Source organism: Microtus pennsylvanicus, chromosome X, assembly GCF_037038515.1.
Source record: "Microtus pennsylvanicus isolate mMicPen1 chromosome X, mMicPen1.hap1, whole genome shotgun sequence".
NCBI lineage: Eukaryota > Metazoa > Chordata > Mammalia > Rodentia > Cricetidae > Microtus > Microtus pennsylvanicus.
Genome location: NC_134601.1, coordinates 38,051,515 through 38,071,612, shown reverse-complemented (window position 1 = coordinate 38,071,612; position 20,098 = coordinate 38,051,515). Strand labels below are relative to the sequence as shown.

Genomic DNA, 20,098 nt, shown 5'->3' with positions numbered 1-20,098 from the left:
TTAATTAATGGCAATAAAACATATCCATAGCATACAGAGGGGAATCCCACATCATACTGCAATTAACATAATTGACAGGTATCCTTGTGCTATGACTGAGCATCCTTTGGATATATGCACAAGAGTGGCAAAGCTTGGTCTCTAAGAAACTGCCATATTGATTTCCAAAGTGGCCATAAAACTTTGCACTCCCACCAGCAGTGAAGGATGTTTTTCCTTATTCTACAGCTTCTCCAACAATAGCTGTCCTCAGTGTTTTTTATCTTAGACCTAAACAGAGAATTTTCAACAGAAGAATCTAATTTTTCATATCAATGACTGCATCACTATTTTTCCATATTTCCTCCTATTCTCTCCACTTTACTTTCAAGTTTAATACAATCAGCAATTTTTAAGTTCAGCATTTGAATGAGATTTATATCATTGTCTTTCTGTGTTTGGATTATCTCATTAAGCACAGTAATCTTCAGTCCCATCTATTGTGTTGCAAATACCAAGGCCGCATCCCTATATTGTACTATCATGAACAGACATTAAACTTCTGTAATTACTCATCAGACCATGTGCATGTGTTGTTTACATTTCTTGGCTATTATAAGCAGTGTTGCAAAGAATGTGGAAATGCAAATGTTTCTTTGATATACTCATTTAGTCTCATTAAGAAATATACCCAGTAATAAAATTGCTATTTCATATTTTAATTTAATTTAATTTTAATTTCCTGAGGAAATTCAATACTATTCTCCTTAATGACTATACCAATTTACATTTGCAATAACTACATGTAAGGGCTCCCATTTTCCACCCCTTCATCACCATTTGCTATCTTTTTTCTTTTTCCTTAGAAACCTCCTAACTCTCTCTTACTGAGGCTTTTATCTGCATTTTCCTTATGATTATTGATGATGAGTAGGTTCTGAAATATCTGGTTGACTGTTTTCAATTCCTTTAAGAAATTTTTTAATTATGGGTTTCTAATGTTGCTGACTTGTTTGAATTCCTCGTTCATTCTGGCTATTAACTTCTTGTCAGATGTACTGTTTGAAAGTCATTTCTTGAATTCTCTAAGTTTTCTCATAACTCTGTTGACTGTTTTCTATGCTGTGTAGATTTTTAAAATAAAATTAGATATAAACTCATTTAAATATTTCCACTTTTGCTTCTTATACTTTAGCATCTGCTCCAAAAGACTTCCTAAATCCAATATTCCAAAACATTCTCCTGTTTTCTTTATGTAGTTTCACGTGTAGTATTTAACTATTTGATCCATTTTTATTTGATTTTTCACATGACAATAGATAGCTAGTTTCATACTTCTGCATGTGGACGTCCAATTTTTTTCAGCATAATTTATTCTTTCACTGATTAATGTTATTTACTTTTGTTAAAGATGCATTGAGTGTAGATGTGTAATTACTTTCAGAATTTCTATTTTTTCACTAATATATTTGACCATTTCATACTATTTTCAAGCTTTTTTGACAAATAAAACATCCATGAAATTATTTTGTTTTATATGTAGGCACCAAGTTATAAACTTCCTTCTTCACTCAATTTTTTGTATGATGTATTTCTATTTTCACTGGTTTTTAAATTCTGATTTTGATATATTACTACTTCAAGAATTAATTGTCGGAGGTAGTGATTGCTCAGTGACCAGAGAAGTTTACTCTCTTACAGAGGACCCGGGTTTGGTTCCCAGCACTCACATGACTGCTCACAACTGCCTATAACTCCATTTCTAGGGGAATCCAATGCTCTCTTCTGGTCTCCATAGGCTCCCGTATGCATGTGTTGTACATATATAGGCTCATGCAGACACGTATACATAAATAAAAAATAAATAAATTTTTGAAAGAGAAAATTATTTAATTTCCTTGGATTTTTATAGTTTCCAAACCTTCCTTTGTTTTTAATTTCTATTCCCATCGCACTGGTCAGAAATTTTTATGTTGCTTATATTTTTAAAAATTAACCATAATTTAGTTCTTATACTGAAAACATAAATGATTTACATACCATGTTTACAGTATTAGAACATTCATTGTTTCTGTAGAAACACATTTTTGCTATGCTCTTTCTTTCTTTATTTATTCATCCTGACCACAGTCTTCCCACTCTACTCTCTTCTCATTCCCTCTCCCACCTCCCTTAAGCCCTATCTCAATCCACTCCTGCTTCTGTTCAGAAAGGGGCCTGCATCTCCAAAGCATGGCAGATCAAGTTGCAGTAAAGTAAGCATCTTGCCTTGTATTAATGCCGGACAAGGCAATCCAGTATGAGAAATACGTTCCCAAGAGCTAGCCAAAGCATTAGGGACAGCCCCTGGTCCCATTGTTAGGAGTCCCACAATTAGAACAAGTTATACAACTGTAATATATATGTAGAGGGCCTAAGTTGGGCCTATGCAAGCTCCCTGGTTGTTGGTTCAGTTTCTATGAGTTCCTATGAGTCAGGTTAGTTTTTTCTACGGGTTTTCCTGTGGTGTCCTTGAACCCTCTGGCTCCTACAATCCTTCCTTCCTCTCTTCAGCAGGATCCTCTGGGCTCAGATCAATGTTTGGCTGTGGGTCTCTATAGCTCATCGCATCAGTTACTGGGTGATAGCTCTCCAATGACAATTGAAGTAGTCTCCAATCTGATCACAGAAGATGGCCAGTTCAGGCTACATATCCACTGTCACCAGGAGTCTTAGCTTGGGCCATCCTTCTAGATTCATGGGAGTTTTCCTTGCTTTAGGTTTCTATGTGACCTAAAACTGCTCCCCTGACTTTTATAGACATCTCTTCGATATTCTCCCCCTTCATCCAATCCATGACCCAATCCTTCAAGTTCCCATCCCCAACTGCCCCCCCCAGCACACCCAAGAGATCTCCTCTATTTTGCCTTCCCAGGGAGATCCATGGGTCACCCCTTGGGCCCTCTTTGTTTTTCTGGCCTCTCTGGGGTTGTAGACTGTAGTATGGTTATCCTGTACTTTACAGGTAATATCCACTTATATGTTAGTACATACCATGTTTGTCTTTCTTGGTCCAAGTTACCTCACTCAGGTTGATTTTTTTCTAGTTCCATCCAATTACCTTCAGATTTCCTGATGTCATTATTTTTAACAACTAAGGAGTACTCTATCGTGTAAAGGTACCACATATCTTTTTTATCCATTCTTCAGTTGAGGGGCACCTAGGTTGCTTACTGGTTCTGGTTACTACAAATAATGGTGCTATAAATATAGTTGAGCAAGTGTCCTTGTGGTATGATTGAGCATCCTTTGGGTATATGCCCAAGATTGGTATAGCTGGATCTTGAGGTATATTATTTCCCAATTTTCTCAGATAAAGCCTTGTTGATTTCCAAAGTAGCTGTACATGTTTGCACTCCCACCAGCAATAGAGGGGTGTTCCCCTTGCTTCACATCCTTTCCAGCATAAGCTGTCATTTGTGTTTTTGATCTTAGCCATTCTAAAAAGTGTAAGATGGAATTTCAGAATTGTTTTTGGGTTTCCCTGATGGCTAAGGATGTTGAACATTTCTTCAACTGTTTCTCTGCCATTTGAGATTCTTCTGTTGAGAAGAAACTAGATATCAAAAAAGAACTCAAATAACCCAATTATATAAACACTTTTCAATGAGTTTTATTTCTTCTAATGATTTATTTTTACCCTTTAGAATCTCTCAGGTTGAAGAACATTCATTACTAGTTCATGTAATAAGTGTGAAGGTGTTAAATATTCTCAGCCTTTTCTTTTTTAGATTTACCTATATCTCTCCTTAATCTCTTTTTGATATTTTGTCTTATTTATTTATTTATTAAGTTGTGAGTATATCTGTGGATGTAAACATTCTACTAAATTGTATGAAAAACAAACGATAACTTGTAGTAGTTTTCCCCCTTCAGCTATATGTGTCCAAGATAATGATCTTTGGTCATCGAACTTGGTGGCATCATCTTTATCCATTGAGCCACCATGGTAACTCCATGAGTTTGAGCAATTCTCTTTGATTACAAAACATTACTTTAAGGACTTTATTCAGCTTTCTCTTATAGATTCATGACTCATTTGCCTGTATAAAGGTTCTTTGGTTTTACTTAAAATAAATGTCATCTAAAAGCTAATATAAATTGTTACTTACTGTGACTTATGAGATAAGCTTTTTTTCCCTTTTCTACTAAAATTAAAATCTTCTACTTCTCTTATTGTGTTCAGCAGTTTAATTCTGATGTATATTTTTGTGGTTCTGTTGATATACATGACTTAGGATTGATTGAATTCCTAGATTTGTAGATTATTGGATTTTAAAAATTTTGAAAAATTTTCAGTGATTATTTGAAAAATATTTGTTCTACTCCTTTCTTCTTTCTTTCCTTCTTCACTTCTTAGTATTGTGTGTGTGTGTGTGTGTGTGTGTGTGTGTGTGCGCGCGCGCGCGCGCATGCTCGTGTGTGACTTACTTTATCGTGGCTAGGTTAGTTTATTAAGGAGTTTTCATCATAAAGTTAAGGAGAATCTTCTACTGTTTTTCAGTGTCCTCGGGATTGAACTTTTCCTAATTACACTGTAAATAGGTCAGTTTCTCTGAGGAGAAATTAAGAACTATTAACTTTATTGTCAATTCTCTCCCAAGATAAAAGTTCAGTGTCACAATTCGGGAAGTAGAATTGGGAGAGATGGGGGAATCCTAGTGGGGTTTCCTGAATAATAAATGCACTGTAGTCACAAGAGTGCTTGGGGAACAGTTAGTCTTTTGGCTTGCTTCTCTTGACATGAAACCACTGCTTTATGATCTGTGAAAACGGCAATTTAGGACTCTGTACCTTTCAGCAACAACAGTCACAAAATAGAGCTGCCATTGTATGACTGGGGCTTGAGCGCAACAGTGAAGTCCCCACACTCACTGTCATTGAATTCACCTAGTAGTTTCCTTGGCAGGATAAAGAATACTGATGTCTTGCCCTTCCAGAAACATATACTTTAAACTAAAACTAGAAATGTGGGAAAATCTTGTGCACTGACTGTATTTTGTCAAGGGAAGATATCCTGTTTCATTGAGTTGAGAGTTGGGAAGAAAAAAAAATGTAGATAATTTTGCATTATAGAATCTCACTACTCATATTGAGCACTAGTAACTTTTCTGACTAAACATTACTTTTTGCTTTATGCCCCCATGATTATTTCTAGAAACATCTTCCTCAGTGATTAGGATGGAACCCAAGACATCTTGGTATGCTTAGGCAAGCTCTATGTGACTGTCCTACATCCCCATCCTCCGTTGCTCATTTATAATTTTCAGTTGTATTTCTGAGAAATAAGTTGGCCATACCTTACTTTCTTATTATTTATATGAATAATATTCTTTTCTATGAACATACTAATTATTGCCTTCAGTTAGCTTAATGTTTTAAATAACAAAGTTAAAGTCTTTATGTGACAAGTTCCATATCTAGGCTCCCTGGGGAAGGATTTTACTGGCTGCTTTATTTATGATGCCTTGGCCATATGTTTTCTTTCTTTGGATTAGTATATTTTTACTGCTAACCATGACTTGCTGGAATTTACAGTTTCCCTATTCCCTAGGATTTGTTGTTTCCAATGTGATTTGATTCTAAATTGTGATTTTTGTTGGTTTAGTGACTTATCTGGAGTAATTGTACAAAGCATATATTCTTTGTAAATGAAGTCTCTGCCTCATTAGTTTAGTGGCTCATTGGTAATTAGATGGAGATTGCTTTCATGCCTGGAAACAATAAATCTACCCCCTTGCCAGAGTCTGTGTTATTGTTGGGACACATCATCAGCATGTAGCTATAGAGTTTACAAATCTCCTGTGGACTTTACAGACTGCTTGCAGAGAGCCTGAGAGTCAGCCAGAACTGAAAACTTAGGGTAATGTGGGATATTGACAAATCATAGCCTTAGGAATCAATGACATAGACAGAGAGAGCTAAATTATGAGAACTGTGTTGGAGCTTTGGGCATCCTTATGAAAATAATTACTTTTCAGCTTTGCCCCTCATCTTTCTGCTTATGCCATTCATATGCAGTTGTTAGGCATTGCCCTAGCAACTGCATTGTTAGAAGCATTACCAGAAATGTTTTCCAGAAATCTCCCTTGGAGGGAATATTTTAGAACTGATTAAACTCTTAGGAAAATACAACAAAGAAAAGCATTTAGTTTGTCTTCCAGGACAGCACCAGACATGACAAATAGCTATAAATCTGAGGTTCTGGATTTGAAAGCTCTGCTCCATTTTTCTACCACTGTATCAGGACCGTCAATTGTTATTCAAGGACGCCACAAATAAGGGTAACAGAGATGTTGAAATCTTTGAATCTTGACAATAGCAAGACATTTTTCTTGAATCAATGTTTCCTCTGTTTGTTTCTACTCTTAAATTACTTTCCACAATCCTAAAGTGCTAATTCTATTTTCCCCAGGTTTTCTGTTTCTTTTACTGAGAGGAAAAAAAATGGAAGTCCTAACTCTGCTATTTTTATAGATGTCATTCCCAATCTGCTTTTTCCCCAATAACCACCTTCTTCTTCCTTCTGCTTCCTTCTCTTCTGTCTCCTTCTCCTCCTTCTTTTCCTCCTCATCCTCCTCTTCTTGTTATGTAGATGAGGCTAGGCACAAACTCACAGGTTCTACCATACCCAGGTACATAAATTTCTTAATATACCTTTTGAACTCTGGCATTGCCTTTTAGATACACCTACCTGCACTGAAATTATTAAGTTAGGCAATAAAGTGTGCCTCCTTAATTGATCCCAATCAATTGTTAGCTATTTCCCAAAGTCAAAAATAAACTAAATTTGTAAGACTAGAGTCATTTTAATTGCATCATTTGTGTTTAATATGTCCATAAAGTCACAGAAAGACAGTCAAACACGCAGCAGGCAGGCAAACACACACACACACACACACACAAAGGGAAAGGGAGGAGAGGGTCTCCATATGTAGCACTGGCTAAACTGAAACTCACTATATAGACCAGGATAACTTTGAATTTCTGATGATTCCTCTGAGTTTGCTTGCTGCGCATTGAGATTCCAGACAGGTACCAGCAAGCCCAGCTGCTATATCAGATGTAACTTATATTCAAATGAAGTATATGTATTTTTCACTGTTTCTTGCCCATACTCTTTCTTCTTAGTGTTCTCAAAGACTCATTGAAGCATTTTACTCACGCTGAAATCTACCAGTATTTCTGTTCCTACTTAATGAAGATATTTTCATCTCACCTTCATTTTTGAGAAATTGTCTCAAAAAGAATAGATCTGTTGATTGACCACTTATTTTTTTGTCCACTTTTCAGATTTGTGTATTTTGGTGACTTCATATTTTCTGTGATGAGAGTAAATAATCATTTCTTTCTTTTTCTCATGAAATATTCCTCTTACTAATGATTTCAAATTTTATTATATTATCTTTTAATATATCTTCATAGCACTGAGGCTTAAACTAAGATCTGAAGCATGTCAGACAAGTCATACACATTCTAATTTATATTTTCAGATAAGAAAACTATTTGTCCTTGTGTGACAGTTTTTCTTTTGTGTTTGGTGTTCATTGAGCTTCAAAAAAATTTAGGTTGAGATTTTTTTTCAGCAATTTATGAAAGTATTAAACACTATTTTTTCAAATATGTTTGTTGCTCCTTTTCCTTTCTGGCCCTCCAGGAACACACAAGTTGATCCATTTATTCCTTTATTCCTTTTATTTTTCATGATGTAATTCCCTAATTATTGATGTTACAGGCCTCTGAAATTTGCAATTTTGTCATATAGTGGTTTTTTTTTATTTGTTTTGAATATTATAAACACCAAAATTTCTACTTGCTCTTTTTATGGTTGCTCTTCTATTGACTTGCTTTTTTCAAATGATATTGTTTTTCTCATTCATATTAAAATACCTACTTTGAGACTTGCTTTTCTTAGTCAAGCCCTAAATTCCTCCATGTCTCACTCTTGAATCCTTCATTCCAGATTCTTTCCAGAGTTCCTATCTCTCCCCAGAAGTACCACCTAACCTCTCCTGCCAAGCTATTGACCCTTAAACTCCTTATAAACCAATTAGACAATTTCTTAGACAGGTGAGGAAAAATGGAGACACATCTTCACACATAACGCAAAAAGATTATCCCAGCAGGGTCGTGACCCAGGTTGAGAACCACTTCTCTAGTCCCACTTTTCAAGAGACAAGGTCACTTTGTACTGCCAATAGAACTTCTAAAGATCTCAGCAATTCATCCCTGACCTTTAATTCCCCACCCCATTTCTCTTAACCTTTAGATTTCCATTTTTGTGTATATAATCATCATCTCTCTTTCATGTATATATTAGAAAACACCCTCTTTCTGAGGCTTTATTTTCCTCTTGGAACCTAAATGTGCAGCTTTTTCCAGGGTCTCTTTTTTCCAAAATCTTCACACCTACTCTGCAGAGTATTTTCTTTGATAGCTTATGAGTGCTCAGCTGTTTTATTTCTAAGAAAAACTCATTTGATTTCTTGTTGCTGCATGGAATCGAGAAGTATCTATGTCAACAGAAAAGTTTCTGTACTCTGAAAATCCTCTCCACCAACACAACAATCCAAGTCATACCAAATTAGAAAAGGCCCAGGTTTAATGAATACAGCATTCTCCGATGATTTTCCAGCCTCCCAGAAAGAAGACAGGAAAGGAAGACTGGAAAACCACGTCTGTTTTCTGGGAAGAAGTTTAAATACCCTGTGAGAGTGGTCTTGAGCATCTCTGTAAGAGAGGTCATCATTTGGTGGGTTTTCTGAGATGCAGAAGGATTTGGAGAGAGATGGGGGAAGAGACTTGGAGCTGAGCTTCCTCCTGAACATTCCAGACTCTTTGGGTATATGGATGCCAGGGGTTGGGATGAAGCTTCCACCCGAACATCAATCACTTTGTGAATCCAGTCAATAATTCAGTTAATTTGTCACTTATTTTTCATTTCTGTCACTTTCTGACATTCTGTGTAGACCCTGACAATTACTGTTACAAATTTATGCTTTCAACAGATCCCATAGGAAAAAATATCTCTCTGCCATTTTGTCTTTCTTTTCTGATTGTATCTTACTTTGTCTCCTTAAAGACCTTTACTTCTCATTTGTAACCATTCTTTTTCTGTGTTTTAGAGTTCCCTTAACCCCACTACAGTTAGCTTCAATGTCTAAGCTTCTTTTCATCCATAAATAGTAACTTTCCTTCAGCTACATTAGTTTATGATAATAATGTGGCCATTTAAGAGTGCTCTTGAAAATTTCTTCTCCCCATGCTACCAGTCATGAACCAGAACCTCCCTCACTCATGTCCCCAGACATTTGTGGCCAAGTGTACTTTTCTGTTCCCCTGGCCTTCCTCTTGCAAGCTCAGTCTCCTCATGACTTCTGTCTTACTGTCTTCCTTTAGATCACATTCCCTCAATATGATATAAGAAATTCTTAGCACTATGTGAACAGTCACTATCCTATAAATAAATACGCACACATGTATACCTATTCATAGACACATACATATATGCCTGTGTTCTTTCTTGGCTCAAAGCAAAAAGTCCTTGAGGTACAGGTTGAGTGTAGGTTTCTAATAACAGTCTTTCATCATATGCTATTAACTATGGGCAAGGGACACTAGGAGACAAGGGATTAGTCATGTCAGCTTGATCCACCTAGATGTCCTTGAAAAATCCCCTCTCCACATTAAATAACACTTGAAAATAGATATATCAGAGACATATCCAAAGACCCACAGCAATTTTTCTAATCGATCGTTTCATTTTGTTGGAGAGGCTATCCTATGAGACTTATTTGAAAATAAATATATCAGATATATATCCAAAGACCCACAGCAATTTTTCTAATCTATAGTTTCATTTTGTTGGAGAGGCTATCCTAGGAGATTTATCTGTTTATCCTTTTCATGTCACTGTTCACCAGTCACTTATTACCTATATCTTGACAATGTATTTATTATTCCGTTATGACTGCTTTCTCTCTAAACAACAATGACCTTAGTTTCAAAGGCAAAGAAAGTGTTTCCAACTCTAGAACTCTTTTTGACTATTGTAGGATATAGTTTTTTTTTTGTTTTTCATTGTATTGCTGTTCTGCTGTACAATAATCATTTTGCAAACACTGCTGCTAGTGTCTACAGATGCTTTTCAAATCAGGTTTACTAAGTATGAAGACAATTTGACAACTGCTGTCTAGTCAGTAATGATTATAATATACAATCACTTAGAAGGTACATCATAAATTCAAAAAACAATTTAAAAAATAAATTTCTACCTTAGTGTCACTGGCAAATAATATCTGATGGTTTGAAAATAATTAATCTGTGTTGCTTGAATTCAAGATTTTATAAACTAATATAAATTCATTTATACAAAAACTATTCTAAATTTACTCTTTTGGAATAAAATAATCTCATTAAATGAATATCCTATGAAACTAGAATAAAATAATGCATGTAGGCAGAATTTGTAATGAAAAACAAGTGTAAGAGTCAGTAATTCTCAGGTTTATATTTTGCAGTAAAATACTTTTAATAAATGAGGTTTTATTAAATTAGAGTGGGATAATGCATGCAAATATAGTATGTGAGTCGGTAAACATTCAGAACTAACAATTTATGAGTGAAGATCTGTAAGGTAGTAGTAAGTAAGTAATGGCAGCAGTAATAAGTATTTCTATAATCATAATGTTGGTATATTTTACATACTTATTGAAGATCCATTTTATCTTTAAATAACATTAATATTTAAGTTATAGTAATATATCATATTTCTAACAAAATATACATAGTAGTGATGTATAATATTTTCAAAAAACTTAAAATACATGTTATAGAATCCATTGTTTCTATACTGTTAAGTTAAATTTTATATGCTTATTAAAGATTCATCTTATATTTAAACAGTATTAATTAATTACCTTTAAGATTATTTTTTAAAGTTTGTAAAAATTGATGAAATAATGCATGCATTATATCTGACTATTTATTAGCTAAAATAATACCTGCAATTTATAGCATTACTCAAATATTACTTGTTATCACTGTTTCTAATAAGCTAAGATGACACAACCCTACAAAAAGTTAACTTCAGAAATATTAAATTACTTCCCTTCATAATTATTTATGTATTTTATTGTCTGTATTTAATTAAATAATGTATAAAGAATATGGAAATTTTTCAATAATTGAATCATATAATCACATATAGGAAACACTGACTAAAATGTAGCTTTTGTCATTCAAATTATTGTTGGTATATGTTGTCAAAAGCAGTTCATTTCTACCCTTCTTACTTGATCTGATCAAGGATGCAAAAATATCAAAGAGCACATATTTTCTTAATTTAAATTTTCTGAAGTTAGCTTGATCAAATAAGTGACTTTCCAAATTTTTATGAAAATAAGTTAAGTCATTTAAGTATGTTATTGTTAGTAGTATTGTTATTTATGCTTAATGGTATAGTAACACATTAATTGCTATTACTTGAATTGAAAATGATAAGGAAGACTTTACATAGCTGCTAAATATTTTACCTATGAACACAAAACAGGTGTTCTCAGACTCTTTGGTTTAAGGACCCTTGATACTTTTCAAAATACTTGTGAACTCCCAAGGATTTTTAATTATGTGGATTATATTTTTGTCTCAATAGTATAAATGTTAATGTTTGTGATGGTGAACATGAAAAATTTAAAAGGATCATGATGAATCATTTTCCTTTAAATAATGATAATAAACTAAGCCTGTTTAATATTAACATGTTACACATTTTTATGAAAATCGATACAATTTAAATTTTTTTCAAAAATAAAAGCATTGTTTTGCAGGTTTGAATTGTTAAATTTCTATTGATACAATAAGAGCTAATTTCCTAAATACATACATGCATTCAATTAACTGTGATGTTTCTAATTCAAAAAGATGAAAAGGGAAGCCTGTAATCTGAGCACTCAGAAGGTAGAGGTAGGAAAATCAGAAGTTCAAGGCCAGACTGAGTTACATAAGCTCATGTCCATGAAACACCTAAAATATGATAAAAGTTAGAAAAGGAAAACTATACCAACAAAAGATTTATAAGAGTCTCAGAGCCTCTGGGTCCTTGAAGCATACTTTGAGAACTGCTGATACTACATTTTAAGTTACTAAAGTATCAAAGAAAATAGTCAATTCATGATATATATTATTATTATTACTATTATTGTTGTTATCATTATTGATAATATAGACATGGTGTTTTTAAAAGTTAATGTCTTCTTGTTTGTTGACTGCATTCATGGCTTCCAGAAACAAAATTTATGATTGTACAGATTCAGTAAAGAGGTTAAATTACTCAACAAAATTATATCTGTTGCAGAGGGTTTTAACCAAATTAAGATAAAACATTTTTCATTTCTGTTATCCATAATACAAATGGCTCAGCATGTGACACAGAGAATGGATGAAATAGAAAAGAGCTATCCGATTTTCTCTTTCCTCAGTGTACAAAAGAATTCCAGGTGTAAAATTGTCCTCACAGGAGCTGGTGAGATGACTCAGGAGATAAACACCCCTCTCTCTAAGTCTGACAACCCAAGTTCAGTTCTGGAAAGGACAAATCAACTCGTGAAAATTGCCATCTTAACTCTATAACTCTATAGACATTATATGGAAAACTCACACACATGCTCATGAGTGTAAGCACACACACACACACACAAATACACAGGGGAGGGAATATTTGGCCTCCTATACTCAAATATATAATAGTGGTCCTTGCCACCCACAACCTTATTGTCTCTAAAAAGGCTTTCCTCAGATCCCTTAGGGATGTGAGATCAAATTATTAACAGAAGTAAGTTCATAGTACTCCAGAGCTGGGCTCTAATTGATGTTAATGTGCATGGATCTTGCAGCCATTATAAGACACCTTCCCTAGGGACTGCAATTGTCTCTCAGAAGGTCTCAAAGATTACAGGAACATCTTCAGCGGCAAGTTGGACCTTCACGTACAGAAACATCTCCCTTTGTAGCCATGCCTATAGAAGGATGACAAATTTCTTTGAGGAATCTCCAGAATCAGGGTCTCGTTCCCAAAGCAGCCAAGCAGGCAGGGACTGGAGAGGGACTGCTTTACTTGTGCCCTTCGATGCTCTTCCTATAGGGTCCAGGAATCTTGCTCCCTTGGTTGCTGTTTCTCACACTGTCACTTATTTCTTTAGCTAGAGACTCCTCACACATACCAGAAATTCAATGTCTGAAGAAAATACTTAATAATCATTTCCCAAATACTCAGTTCCCCTTCCCTCCCCTTCTCCCATTCCCCATCCCTCCATCCCAACCCCATCCACGCCTCAGAGGGTGTAAGGCCTCCCTTGGAGAGTCAACAAGGTCTGGCTTACTAACTTGAGGAAGGACCAAGCACCTCTCCCATGTATCAAGGCTGATCAAGGTATCCCACTATAGGGAATGGGCTCAAAAAAAAAAAAAACAACAGTTCATGCACCCAGGATAAGTCCTGGTCACACTTCCAGCCTCCCCCCTCAACAGAACAAGTCACATAACTGTTACCCCATATTCAGAGGGCTTAGTTTGGTCCCATGCAGGATCCCCTGCTCTCAGTTCAGAGTTTGTGAGCTCCCACTTGCTTGAGGCAGCTGTATCTGTGGTTTTCCCAATCATGATCTTGATTTCTTTTGCTCATATGATCCCTCCTCTCTCCCTTCAGCTAAGAACCAGGAGCTCATCCCAGTGCTTGGCTGCAAACAACTCTTTTTTTTTTATTTTCCCAGGAAGTAAATACCAGTCGATATTATCTACTTTTTTCTTCTTTGACCATTCAGCCTAATACATTGCAGCTGACAAGGAGTATTAATGTCAACTAGTACGACCTTAATGTATCAAGTTTTTCACAGTTCTTATGTGGTGACTGGCTAGCTACTGTCTCTGAGGGTGCACTTCTACTTTCTCCCCCATTTTGCAATGGGGACATCCAGCAGCCCAGAAGCCTCTGATAGACTTTCACAGACATAATCTGACTTTGCCAAAGATTTAACTTCTTGAGATTGCAGAGAGGATAGGTAAATATGAAAAGTCCCTTAGGAAAAAAAGTCCCATATGTTTTGAGGGGGAAATACCTTTATGGTCTACCATAAAGTTCTGAGTGTTCACAGAAGGTTTCATCATAAGATCACTGTGTGCCCCATTCCTTTCTACTAATATTTCTTATTGGGAATCCAGTTTATTTTCCTGGAAGATTTGTCAATAGCCATATGAATAAAGAATCTGTCTCTCTGTCTCTATTTCTGTCTCTCTCTATATATTCCTCTCTCCCTCCCTTCCTTTCATCTTCCCTCCACTATTCCCTTCCCCTTACTTCCTGCCATCCCCACGCCTAGCCTCTGTAATACCTTAAAGACACATCCTCATTCTGTTTCTTGACCTTGAAACCTCATTGCTGATGCTCAAACACACAAATACACACACACACAAACACACACACGACCTTGCCAAAAAAAATCAGTTGCTTCTGTTCATAGGTTAGTTTTTGCATAATATGAAACACAAACCAGTCCCAGTCAACCCTCGCAGACTATTATAGATGGTGTATGTATTATTGCTATTGCACTTAAGTAACATCATACTAATAAATAAATGACTGAACTTAATGATATTACTGAGGACAAATGTGAAGCTGTTCCTTAGCTTAGCAAATATTTATTGAGCACTTTCCATCAGCCAGTGAAGTTCTAAGGACTGCAAATAGAACAAAATCAACTCAGTCTTCTCCTACACATAACCATATCTCCAATAGCTTGGCTCAAAGGTCTGTGCTGTAACAACAATTCACAGAAACCTATCATTTTCTATTGCACCAATACGTTCTATGAACTGCCTGGTATGCCATGAATAGCTTTCAACAAATATCAAGTCTAAATGCCTTTTGGTGAAATGCTAATGTATGACTGTGCTACTGGCCAAACCTCAGTCATTGCATGTGGTATAACGTCTTGTCACCTTTTTGTTCCTCTAGGCGTTTCAGTTCCTATCCCTGTGATTGGACTGAGGGACGAAAGCAAAGTGTTCATGAATAACACCACGTGCGTGCTCAACGACCCGAACTTCGTTCTCATCGGGTCCTTCGTGGCATTCTTCATCCCGTTGACGATTATGGTGATCACCTACTTCTTAACGATCTACGTCCTACGCCGTCAAACTCTGATGCTACTTCGAGGTCACACCGAAGAGGACATGCCTGAAATCAGCCTGAATTTTCTGAAGTGCTTCTGCAAGAAGAATGCTGCTGATGAAGAGAACGCTGAGAACCCCAATCCAGATCAGAAGCCACGTCAAAAGAAGAAAGTAAAGCGTCCTAGAGGCACCATGCAAGCTATCAACAATGAAAAGAAAGCTTCCAAAGTCCTTGGCATTGTATTCTTTGTCTTTCTGATCATGTGGTGCCCGTTTTTCATCACTAATATCCTGTCTGTTCTTTGTGGGAAGGCCTGTAACCAAAAGCTGATGGAGAAGCTTCTCAATGTGTTTGTTTGGATTGGCTATGTGTGTTCAGGCATCAATCCTCTGGTGTACACTCTTTTCAACAAAGTGTATCGACGGGCTTTCTCTAAATATTTGCGCTGCGATTATAAGCCAGACAAAAAGCCTCCTGTTAGACAGATTCCTAGGGTTGCTGCCACTGCTTTGTCTGGGAGGGAGCTCAATGTTAACATTTATCGACATACCAATGAACGTGTGGCTAGGAAAGCTAATGACACTGAGCCAGGCATAGAGATGCAGGTGGAGAACTTAGAGCTGCCCGTCAATCCCTCCAATGTGGTCAGCGAGAGGATTAGTAGTGTGTAAGCAAGAGCAGCACAGCTTTCCTTACAGCAGCGCTCTTGTAGGAAAGTTTTCCCCCTTGGTTCTCCTATGGATCAAACTAATGTAAATACTGCTGTGTGACAACCAATGTTTTTATAAATAGCTTTGCAAACCTGTACTTTACAATCATGCGTTAACAGTGAGATTTGGGGTTCTATATTTACTGTTTATGATAGATGGAGACTAAGTTATTTTGATTCCTTGGTGAATAATAGTGTGTGTGTTTCTCTCTCCTTCCCTCCTTCAACCTCCCATCCTTGTTCCTCCTTTGTTTTCTTCCTTCCTATCTCTGTTTCTTTTGCGAATGTGGAAATGTTAACATTCATCTCAGGTGGCATTTGCAGGAGACCAGAATGATGCACATCACTGTGGTGATATTTCAAACCACACCTAAATTGACAGATTCCGTGGCATCTTTTCCAGGTTAACAGTAAATATGTGCTTTAAATTCTCGCTCTGCTCATCTACACACATAAACACAGTAAGATAGGTTCTGCCCATTGTGAAAAATATCCATCAGTGAGTCAGAGTCAGAATTTAACTTTGTTGTTACACATTGGGGTAAAATTTGACATTGTCAAAATGTCCTGTCAGTTTCTTGCTACAATGTCTGTCCCCAAACATAGTGGTCTTTTAACATAGCAGCTGGTTAACCAGGACTACAGAAGTGGAAGGATGCTAAAGAGATATATACACCAAACAGCTTTTCACTTCTTAAGGACAATGTTCAAATTCTGATTTTTATGATAAACAAACTGGAATTAGTGTTTTCATTCTGGTCCTTAGTAAATACCTAATTCCACAACTAAACTGGGAAATAAGAACCCAGAGTTAATTCCCAATCCAGGATTCAACATCAATTGGATTTTTGATCTCAGAATTCTGGTAATTCGTGTGCTACACACAAAGTGAAATTTGCATTTTGAGCCTTATTAAAATATTTTCTTAATTATGGTACCTCTCTCTATAGGACCCAATCTAGCAGTCCATTTTTAAGTAAAACTAGTGTTAGAAGGGTACATAAGTATGACCTTGGAAGTTTTATTTGATTAAGGACTACTGAATTAGGCCCTTAGAATGTGAAAAAAAAACACGTAATTTCAAAAGACTCTTTTATTGAACTCTGGGAAGAATAGAAATACAGAGTTTCCATTTGGATTTTAAACAAAATTTATCTCATTTTCAGATCCTTCCAAACTCTCTAGTGCAGGAAAAGGCTGCAGCTAACTTGTGAATGTGGCAAGCTCTTCGTTGTACTGCGATTATGTACTCAAACTTTAAATCTTTGTTCAAATATAGTGTTGGATTCCAATAAGTGTTGGCCATTGTTTCATTCGTGGGCCTGCTGCTCTCTAAGAATTAAGTATCATTTTAATGAAATTGAAAACCACATCAAGTTTTCAAGTATTGCTCAATGAGATCACTAAGTCTATGCTGTGTGCAGAGTATACATGTTTCCAGTAACTGTGTTTTCATGTGTGTCCATTTCGCACAACTGTGGATAAACTTCTGAAGAATTCATGATGCTGTATCTTATGCCCGACAGTTACTCTTGCACACTTTGGAGTGTGCCTCTTATGATCTTGTAATTGCTGAAGGCAGAATCTGAACTTCCAAAATTCCTAAAGTGTGTTCTCAACATACAGCATAGATAAATTCAACAGTCTGCCACTGTGGCAGTGGGAGAGCGGCTGTATTTGAGGAAACTCAAACAGTCTCTATTTGATTCACAACACTGCCAGACATCAGTCAATTGCTTGAGCATGCCCAAACATGACACGAAAGTAAAGTCTACCTGCCTGTTAGGTCAGTTGAACTGCATGTTAAAACAATTACCTGAAATTGAATAAGATGATCTACTTCTTAGTGAAACGAAAAAAAAAGTCTGAAGAAACACAGCATGCATTGAGCATGAGTTCTGCACATACAGATGGTGCTGTGCATGTACGCCATGTATGTTGCATAAATCCACTGATCCGTATCAATGTACGGCAGAGAAGCTGATACAGAAAGCGCTGGAGAAAACTCCTTCAGCAATCCATAAAAGACATTCAGATCTGAAGTTTTGTATTAGAGAAAACTGGAAACATCTGATTTCTTTCTTAACTATCAGGGCAAGCTCATAGCACATGTTTTACAGAGAAATAAAGTATAGACCACAGAGTTCCAAAAGCACTAGCAATTAGTTGAATGATAATAGCTTATAGCACATTTGTTAATAATTCTTAGTCATCAAGTAGTAGTACTTAATAGTACCCAACACGGCAATTATCTTCAACTTGTGTGCTTTTCGTAAGTTCTATGCGGTTTGGTATGAAACATATATATTCATTTGGAAATAAATCCTACAGTTCAATGTTAAAGCTTCAAAGTTTTATAAATGTTTTAAAACAGACCATGTGACAAATGTAAATGTGGTGAATTTACTGTCAAATCATTTTGATGTACTATTATATATGTATACTGTTTAAGACACGTGTAACAGACTGCCTTATATTATTTCCTATAATTTTTCTCCTTTGTCAAATGGTACTTTTTGTGAATGGTTGAAAAGTGTTGTCTTATTCCTGATTCCTGTATGTTTGTTCCCTTCTGAGTTTTGTGAGACTTCCTCTTAATTTATTAAATTTATTAAATGTGGCCTAGTATGTCCTGTGTCTTTTTTCCTTGTGCATCGTTTCAGTATAAAAATCTACCCCAGCATTTAAAAAAGTTGGGTGAATAGGGAGGAGTGAAGATCTAAAAGGACTTGGGAAAGAGGAAGAGCATGATGGAAATATATTTAAATTGAAAAACCGTTTTAAACTCTAAAAATGGAATTTAAAAGCAAATTGATTCTTTTTTGATTTATTTATTTTTTATTAAAAATTTCCACCTCCTCCCCTCCTTTCATTTCCCTCCCCATCCTCCCTCCCCCTCCCTCTCCAGTCCAAATTGATTCTTTTAAGTTATAAAGGCAAACACCATCAGAAAATATCACTTTCTCTGACTGTGTACTAAAGAACATGAGGAGGAGGACAGTTCAGAGAAGTAGCTGACAAGAACAGCATCAACAGTAACAACATGTTCCTTATAAGAGTGCATGTACATTGAGAAACTATGCCATCTTCCTTTCCTGAGTTTGACAGCGGGGTAGAGTGGAGGAGAAAGGGTTAGCTTCTCTCCTTGAGAGCTGTCGTCACTGTCATCATCTTACCAGACACAATAATCACCAAGGACAGACAGGAGCATTTATCTTTTTGTTTGTTTGTTTTTTGATATATTGTTGCCCTGGATGTCCTAAAATTTGTTCTATAGATCAGGTTAGCCTCAAACTCATAGAGATCTGCCAGGTTCTGTGTCCCAAGTGCTGGGATTAAAGGCTTGCACAACTACTCCTCAGCATGGACCATCTATCGTATTGATGGTTTTATCTTCAACATGGAGAAGCTACTGTACTTTCAACAGATACACTAACAAATCAGTTGCTAAATGGTGTCTTTCCAGGGCTAAAGGAGTAGTAAGAACTCACCATTCTTCATTATGCCATCATAAAGTATGGCACTGCCACTTTAACCTTGCCTCTCAGCTCAGATGGCTTAGGCAGACACCTCTAAAATTATCAGATTCAACATAAAATGCAATTCTGTTTCTTATACCTGAAGCCAGACCTGACGAAATACATTGGTCTTTTTTCTTTAAACTTATATAATTTATAGGTTATGGGAGAAGCAAAAGGACGCTGGTATGAATTCAGTTCTAAGAGGAGGCGTTGATGCTTCATGCTTCTGTAAACATGAATGGGTTGGTTTAGCAATTGAACAGCTACCTGAATCAGCAGAGACACTGCTATGCATAGCCAAAATTAATTATTTATTTTAATGTCTTGGTAAATTGACAAGGTGGGTCTATCCCAAGCTGGCACAATCCTCTTCCTCAGTTTCCTGAATGCTATGATTACAAGTGTGTGCCACCATGGCACACCTCTGAAATACCTTGAACTACTAAAGCCAGGGATTGCTTATGCCTAACACAGAAAACAATAGAGAAAGGCTAGGTGTGTATGCATCAGGGTATATTATGGTATGCAGTTATAGGTGAACGATCCCAATTTCAGGAATTGGTTCTTTCCTTCTACCTTGTTGTGAGGCAGACTCTTATTTCTGTCTCTGTACTGTCTACTTCAGGTTGGTTGGTTTGCAAACTTCCAAGATTCTGGGTGATTCCCCAAGCTCAACTTTCT

At 36.2% G+C, this 20,098-nt stretch overlaps 1 protein-coding gene across 2 annotated transcripts in view; it reads left to right on the top strand.

Annotated features, from left to right (window-relative positions):
- The window catches only part of Htr2c (5-hydroxytryptamine receptor 2C), a 223,523-nt gene extending 205,007 nt beyond the window's left edge, over nt 1-18,516 (top strand). Inside the window, exon 6 of one of the 2 annotated variants that reach the window (XM_075957546.1) lies at nt 15,029-18,516. In XM_075957546.1, the coding sequence (XP_075813661.1) occupies nt 15,029-15,858 (830 nt within the window). In that variant the 3' untranslated portion in view covers nt 15,859-18,516. The remainder of the gene's footprint in view (nt 1-15,028) is intronic. The other variant, XM_075957547.1, reaches the window with a different exon arrangement.
- The last annotated feature ends 1,582 nt before the right edge of the window (nt 18,517-20,098 follow it).